Below are 8496 nucleotides of genomic sequence, written 5' to 3' on the forward strand. Positions count from 1 at the left end.
CTCTTGGGATTGCATCATTCTAGCTTTTCATTTTCTCCATTCCTTCCTTGACCTCCTTTTAATAGTAAGAATTATCATTCACTCCTTTTTTGTGTCCCCTTTGTAAGAGTCTTCCAAGGACGAGCTCTCTTCTTCTTCTTCTTCTTATTCTTCTTCTTCTTCTTCTTCTTCTTCTTCTTCTTCTTCTTCTTTGTGATTTTTTTCTTCTGACTGGGGCTTTTTCCTTCATGTCCTCACCTCTTTTCTCTTTTAGTAGTATCCTCATATGAATCCTTGGATAGTGTGGATGGCTCTGTATGTAATGGCAAGATCTCTTGAGAAGGGGCACTCCCACTTTAATAGTAATGATACAAATAAGCGAGTTGCCATAGTTAATGATGTTGTGTGGCCTTTGTGCGGTTAAGCTTCATTTGGGGATTCTTTGGCGCTATCCTTTGAAACAAAATCCTTCATTGGCCACTACTTTCATTATCGTTTCATCAATTCTGACTAGTAAACTTTCACTCAACTTTCATCTCATCTTTGAGAAACTTAGGAGATCTTCTAGGTTCTAACATACTTCCCTGATCCTCTCTTGATTCCCAACATCTCTTCCACTAGCTTTAGGATGAAATAGCCACCCACTCATTGTATTTCTCATTAGGGTGAGTTATTTTTTATGAAGAGGTTTAAATCATGAAACTTTATCTTTTTTACCAAAATTGAAAAATTTTGATTTGGACAAACTAAAATTTCAAGTCTTACCCATCATTTACCGTTATTTCACAATTAACAGTTACTTAGTTGTGGTCTTTGAAGGTGTTTGATTTTCGAATCTTCTTGGAGTTGGTCTCTTAGTATGGTCTTAGTTACATTGGTGATTGCCTTACTCTCTCCTGCAAGATAGTATCAAGCTTCCCAGCTTGGGAGAGAAGGTCATAGTATGCGTGAAGATTAGGTTTTTGTTTTAGAGTTTTATAATAATATATAGGGACAATTTGTTTCCTTACTTATGTATAGGATATGAAGGGTTGTGAATCCACTAGTCATAAAAATCTAGGTTATAGTCAAGCACCAGAACATCTAGGGTTTCAGGCTAAATCAGTAGGCCACAAAGATAAGACATGATGTCCTCAAGGATCGATGAGCCATTGAACTGATGTGGAACATGGAGCTCTTCTTCAATTAGCAGTTTGTTGATCAACAAATAATGGAGTAACTACTTGGGTGTTATCAACATGTGGGGCTCGATGATGCTTGTAAAAAAGTTGCTTCGCAATACGTGGGGGTGATGTTTGAAGAGACTGACAACTTTGCATTGTTCAACCATGGCTAGTATCTTGTTTTCTATCGTAGCAGCTTCATAAACTAACATGCTCAAAAATGCACCACAGCAAGCACAAATATTTAAAACTTCCTTTGCTTCATTTTCAATTTCAGACTACTTTTGAGCTATTCACAGTGATGAATGGGCCAAGAACTTCAATCTCGAGAGATTGACATGACACTAGGTAGGAGCATGAGCTCCAATGTGGGAGATGCCATGGAGGAGAGCTATCATAGAGGGAGCATATTTTTATCCTTACTCGCTCTTCTTCTCCTGACACAAAGGTAAGTGAATCTTGCTATTCTTCCTCTTCTCCTCTTATCCTCTTCATGTCTTCATCTCATTCTTCTTCTTCTTCTTATGTTTGCAAAGATTGAAGAAAATAAAGCATTTCTATTGTCTACAAGGATGGGAGGTTCTTCCAACTTGGTATTTTCCTTCCTTTTCTTCTTTAGTTTTGTTATGATCTCAATACCCTTTCCCTCTCCATAGCATTTTCAAGTCTTTCTACATTAATGTTTTATGTTTAGGGTTTAGCATGATATTTTTGTGCATATCTCACTTTTGTTCTCAATTTGCATTTACTTAAGCATGAAATCACACATGTGATTTGTATGTTTTAATGCCCAATTTCATGCACCTTTAAACATGCCCAAGTTACAACTTCAACCACTGTCTTTGTGAACATCCAGTATCCTTGAAGAGCAAAATGTTGCTCTCACATCACGTACTACATATTGCACATCATCACAAGGGGATCTGAATCCATTGTGAAAATCACATTTAAACTTGGGAGTGGAAAGCCATTTTTATGGGTTCTCAACTGCAAGTCTTTTGATGTTTTTTGCATGGTATTAGATGTGCTTGTAAGTTTTTTTCATAGTTTTTAAAATGCATCAATATTGGCACCTACAAGCCTAAACCCTTGCAGTGGTCCAAAGAATCAAGAAACCTTGAAGGAAGTACATAGGATCACGTTTCCTTTTCGCTTGTAACCTATACTTGGAAATAATTACTACTTGGGGATTCCCCTAGATTTCCATCCAATAGTAATAAGGAGTGCTTATCTTTAGTATGTTTTGATAGCTAGGGATGCATTTACTTTAAGGAATAAAATGATTGAGAGATATTTGAGGCTAAGGAATCTATTGATTTTATAGATTGATTCGCTTAAGGACAAGATCATTATGGAAGAATCCTCACAAGCAATCAGGGCACTTCTAACCTATCTTTCCAAGAAGGAAAGGTAGGAAATGTTTGAGTAGAAAGATATCAAGGTAGTGGAAATTTTGATCTCACTGAGGTTTAGGATTATCATATGGTCTTATGGAGATTGGGAACAAAACACTACAACGTAGAGCTCTCAAACCTCCTCTTTTTGTATCCCTTTGCTAGTCACATGTTTGATAACTTAATCCTCCTCTTTGGAATTTGGATATATTCACAAGGGCCTCTTTTGAAAGATGGGCATTTGGATCTAGCTTGTGTATGCTCTACAATGGTGCAAATCCTCCCTCATACTATTTTGCACCCCCCCCCCCCCCCCAAAGTCGAAATCATGACTTCATATACAAGCTTTTTTGTGTTGCAAATTATCTATCCTAGTTGATGTGGATAGAATTTCTTTGTCCACACTACCTTCATGCATATCATGGGCCGCTAACACCTTTCTCATCTAACACTATGTAAATATTATTCATTTAAATACAAATTTTTGTTTTGTCAATTTTAAAAACCCATCCATATGCATATTTATAGGCATGTATAAACCTTATTTTGAATGTGCCAATAAATGTGTTAATAAACACACATATAAGCATGCTCATAAAAGTGCATCAATAGTACATTTTACTATAGATTTTTGGTGTCATGTACATCAAGAAGTAAATGTTTTGTAATGTATTCTCATATTCGTTATCTCCATTTTGTGGCCCTAAATTAATACTTTTGATTTGGAGGCCCTCCTTGCACGTTGTGGACTTAGATGAGTGCATGCAGACTAGGTCCCAAGTGATCAAGGGGACAATGATGATTTTGACAATGATCACAACAATGAGGAAGGGGATGATAAAGATAGTCAAATAATGATGATGGTGATGACAAGGATAGTCAAATAATGATGATGGTGACGACAAGAATAGTCAAATAATGATGATGGTGACGACAAGATTGAAGGAACCTTATATATATTATTTCTTTATTTATTTGATAGCCAACAAAGATAGTTTCTTTGTTGGTGAGGAGGATTTTACACATTTTTAGAGAGCCTTTAGAGCAATGGATCTCATTCTTATATTTCTATATAGAACTACATTGAAATTTTTTAAATTATCTAAATTGTTAACACATTGTATACTCTACTGCTAGAAGGTTTTCCAATTTGTAGTAATTTTTTTGTCTTTCAAACTACAAAAATTTGAAAAAAAAGGCTGAAAGTCCAATATGGTGTAGTCTCAACGCTTTTAGCTATCATTTGGACCAATAGTTTTGACATTTGAAGCTTTTTTTTTTGGAAGATTTCTTTCAATTGGTAAATTTTGCGCACTGTCCAACATATACGTTGTAGTGAAATGGCAATTTATAGCAAGCACCTCACATCAATCCACAACCAATCATGATATGTCAAGTGTAGGATAAATTATAGAGCCATCACATCAAAGATTTATATGTGCAAGCCAACCAATCTCATCTTTGTTTTTTCTTCTAGTGAGAGTATCCAAACTCCCAAATGACAAATGTGGCAACCATGAAATAACAACCTTATGGCACAAAAAACATAATTTTACCAACAATTTTATATTACTTCAAGAGTGTTCCAGATAACATTATGATGGCCAATAAAGAGGAAGATCCAACTTGTGGCTTACAATTTCCTTTTCTCCACTTCAAGGTTAGTGTCTGATTAGGTAGATTAGGTTTAAGCTTTTCTATAGAGAAGAACACAAGAATCCATAGATATCTTTAATAAGGGCCTCCAAATAACATCCAAAATGACAAAATGATATAACTTCTAACTAGCTTTCTTGATACTTTGAGAGTATAATATGAAGCATGATAGATGATGTTGTATGGTAAAATTTGAAGTTATATGCTTGAAAAGGTTATAGAGAGGTTGATCATGAAAAATTGTAGTAAGATTAGTTCGAAAATTACTATAGAATGGAGGTTGAGTGTAAGAAAAAGTCTTAGCAAGATTAACGTGTAGGTTACTGAAGAATGAAGCTCGATACAGGAGCATCACATAAACTATAATAGCCTAAAGTATTTTTGGGGGAGGGGTAAGACATGGGCTAGGATCAAAGGTACTCCTAGTTCCAGGTGTGATCAAGGGGCTTTTTTGGTCAAATAGTTGTTTCCACACATCAGTGAAGGCACGAATAATTGTATCATGATGCTCAGAAGAGTTGAGTGACAAGAAGCATTGTAGGAGCTCCTCAAGTTGAGGGGCATTGAAGATTTGCCTCTCAGATATCATGTGAACCATGGAGTCTTTGAAGTCAATGAAGGGATCCTTGGAGCACTTCACTACTGCAACACTAGCTTCTGTCACTGTAGATCTTGGTTCCCCTAGTGCTTCACCATAATTGCTAGTCTCCATGGTGGATGCCCTAGTCAAGGCTCTTGAAGCTACATTACTCTCACTAGAGAGCTCGTTCATAGTAGAGGGCACTCTTGCACTTAGGTCTGCTTCTACATTGCTCTCACTAAAGTTATCATTGAAGCTGATGAGAGGTCCTCTTAGAGTCTCATCATTGACTTCTGCATGGGCATGATCATGATCAGAATGGGATGGTGCTCTCTTTGGAATGACTAGCTTCAAAGCATGCCTATTGGCACTCTTATTGATCTTAGTGTTGCTATTGGGTAGTGAGGGTACTGGAGCTAGCACTTCTGATTGCTTGCATGCAAGTGCTGCATGTCGAGTACCGCTGCTGAAAGCCTTGGGGGTGACTGAGGCAGTGGAGCTCTCATCCTCGGACTGCCATTCCACTTGCTTGTCTGTGAGCTGCCAACGTACTTGGAGCTCAGCTTTTCTTCTGAGGGCGGCCTTGGCAGCTCCTCCTCTCCTACTACTGTAGCTTCTCCAATTCTTGCGTCTTCTTCTGTATTCGGCAGTCATGTGAGGCCTTTGCATAAGCATCATGCTGCTCTGTAAGAGGGCAATATTGGACCGGCCAGGGGTAGATTCAAATTCACTGTTCGTGTCGACCTCCCTGTTGATCATGAGCTGGGTCCTCAACTCATTTCGATGCTTGGGAGTACTATCAGAAGGATGATCACCTGCCATGACTTGCCCTAGAAATGCACGTTGAGTCCAAGACGTTGCTCCCAAGGGAGCCTCTGAATGGTGGATGAGATCCTGATCGGGCGCTGGGTAAAGATCATCCTCTTGTACCCCTGCAAGAGGGGCACAACTGATACTATTCTTATGAGGGCCGTGGGTGCTGCTCTCGTTATGACTATAATTACTGCTGATATTGTTCTCATTATTACTGCTGATGTTATTACTAGAGCTCATCATACTCAAATCATTAGCAGCTTTCTTGGCTGTAGTGAGGCCGCTGGCTGGAGGCACTTCCTGATACACAGTTAGAGATCGAGCTGAAGCTTCTTTCAGCATCCCATGGTACCTCACTAGCATGTGATCTGTGCTTGAGTTTGAAGAGTGGCTCTTCCTGCCCCTCTCGAAGGAGGAGAACAAGTTGTCATCACTGGTGACAGAATTGCAGTTGTCGAGATAATGTGAGGAGATCGGCCCATTCAGTACAGTAATTGGGGGAGCTGCAGCCTCCTGCATGGATTGCTTGTTTCTGACCATATTACTTATATTGTTCAAGGGCAAATGCTCATCTGCAATATGATGACTGATCATGTCCTTGCTGGTATGTTCTTTGTGCCTTAGATTCTTTCCAGAGCTAGTACAAGCCCCTTCTTCCGTCAGCTTACATTCTGAATTTGCCTGCTTATATTGCTCTGCCTCTTTTTTTATCCCACGAGATCTGCTCTTTTTCATGAGCACTACCTTCTTCTGATTCTTATCCTGAGGTTTGATCGTGGCAGGGGTGCTCATCAATGGCGGATCATTTGACGGATCGGCTGGCAGAAGCTGTGCATTGATTGAGCCTTCTTCTGCTCCTCTATAATTAGTGGGGGATGAAGGATGGGGGGTATACAGACATTCATCATCATCATTATATCTATCCTGATTATTGGCTAGAGGCTGCAGACAGCCCGCCTTGGGATTAAAGATCTCCACAGAGCCGCAATAGTAGCCTATATTGGTGATCAAATTGTTGGAGCTCCCTTTCCTACCTGCAGTAGGAGAGGAAGCAGCATCGCCGCTAGAGCAGTGAAGCTTCATATAATTGGAGGTCTGGGGGACCAAGCTCCTTGGACTGATATGGCACAAGCTTGGAGCATTCGCTGATATCCTTCTCCTGATGTTGAGTTTGTTGATCCATAATACTTTCCCCATATAGCTATATATTGACCGGCTGATCAATGCCTGGTTACAAGTTGTTGCCTATAGTCTAGTCGCTACAATTCCAGCTATCAGTCAGAACTGTCTGCAAGGAAGCTAATATAGTGACTAATTTGATGCAGCTGCAATATATGGGACATGTGCCTCTTCAATACATAAACAAGGGTTATGCAGGCTAAAGGATTAAGGATGGATCAACTGATTGGTACGCAGTGATCTGATGATATAAAGGAATGAGAGAGAGAGAGAGAGAGAGAGAGAGAGAGAGAAAAAGAGGAAGCGACAAGCTAACCTTCTGAGCTGGAAACAGCAAATGCGGCCGCCGCTGGAGAGCGATTGAAATTAGGGTAGGAGAGAAAGAATGTATAATTAATTTATTTGAGGGACGATAAACAATATAGTAAGGTGGCGAAGAAAATAACTGTATCTGTATATACGCGTATTGGGAATGTGTAAGTATGTGAATGCTGCCGGCCGGTTTTTAAAGATAGCCAGCAGCAACTGTAATCTGGTTGTGGGTGGGGGGGCAAGAGAAGATATACGATAAGCGGCAGCAGCCGGCGCTACACGAGACCTATGCTGGCGAGGAGGCTTAGGTGTTAGAGGGGGGTGTGTGCGCTACTCTGAGATATATCAATACGCAGGGTGATAATGGGGCGCCTCGTGGAGGCACCAAATTGAGAGAGAGAGAGGGGTAGAATGAGAGAGGATCGATATTGGGCGGGAAGATCGACGCAGCTGTCATATTATATATATATAATATATATATATATATATAACAATGGTATTGCAACGAAAGCCGTCTCTGTCTCTCTCGCTCGATCTTACGTGAGGCATCCCTGACACCTCTGAGCCTCTCTCTCTCTCTCTCTCTCTCGATCTTACGTGAGGCATCCCTGACACCTCTGAGCCTCTCTCTCTCTCTCTCTCTCTCTCTCTCTCTCTCTCTCTCTCGATCTTACGTGAGGCATCCTTGACCCTTGACCCGATCAGGTATCCTTTGTCATCACCTGCCATTATCACGTCATCCCCATATTCCCCTTCCCATCAGGCTTTAGATTTTGGCGCCTAACATTGCCTTCACTAACGACGCTTCCTCTGCTCTTTTAAATGTTGACCTCACATGAACAAGTAAATTTAACAAACTTATACACACAAAAATATCATACATGTGTACGTATATATGTATCAATAATCACACGTTATTGTAGATAACCATATGCATCTATATATCCTTGACACTTTATACTTTGATTTGGGCTTCATCTTGGATTCCTTGCCCTAAAATATTTTAAGTGTCATTTGACCCATAATGAGCTTCAAGTTTTAATATTGTCGACAACATGTCTTATTATCCACAAGGGAAATATGTGGGCCCTAGGGTTCCCAAACAAATACTAGGATCAATGTATGGTTGCAAGACGCACAAGTGTAGTAGCATTAAAGGAAAACCTTTTTCAGAGCAAATACAAAAACTTTCAACATGAAATTGTGTAGCTTCTTGTTTTTTTAAAATAATGCGTAGTAGTAATTATATAACCAAAAGTGTGAGTGAATATAACATGTAAAATGCCCTAAGACCATCAAGTCTAGGGACAGATTTCAAGTTTCTTTACAAAGAGTCCAAACATCTAGTGATTCTTTTTCAATTTCCCTAACATAGAAATCGACAGAGACCTCAGAGAGCTAATCCTATCAACAAGTGAGG

The 8496-nt window shown here is 39.6% G+C and overlaps 1 protein-coding gene across 1 annotated transcript; it reads right to left on the reverse strand.

The window, feature by feature from the left end:
• Window positions 1-4208: 4208 nt before the first annotated feature.
• On the reverse strand, window positions 4209-7254 carry LOC148039425 (uncharacterized). Its single transcript, XM_087664937.1, has 2 exons — window positions 7081-7254; window positions 4209-6873 (listed from the first exon to the last, which is right to left on the reverse strand). The coding sequence occupies exon 2, from the start codon at window positions 6780-6782 to the stop codon at window positions 4563-4565; it is 2220 nt and encodes a 739-aa protein (XP_087521063.1). The 5' UTR covers window positions 6783-6873; window positions 7081-7254; the 3' UTR covers window positions 4209-4562.
• Between the last annotated feature and the right edge of the window lie 1242 nt (window positions 7255-8496).

The sequence above is a fragment of the Lygodium microphyllum genome, chromosome 2 (genome assembly GCF_053477565.2).
Source record: "Lygodium microphyllum isolate KBCC chromosome 2, Lygodium_microphyllum_v1.1.10, whole genome shotgun sequence".
Lineage (NCBI taxonomy): Eukaryota > Viridiplantae > Streptophyta > Polypodiopsida > Schizaeales > Lygodiaceae > Lygodium > Lygodium microphyllum.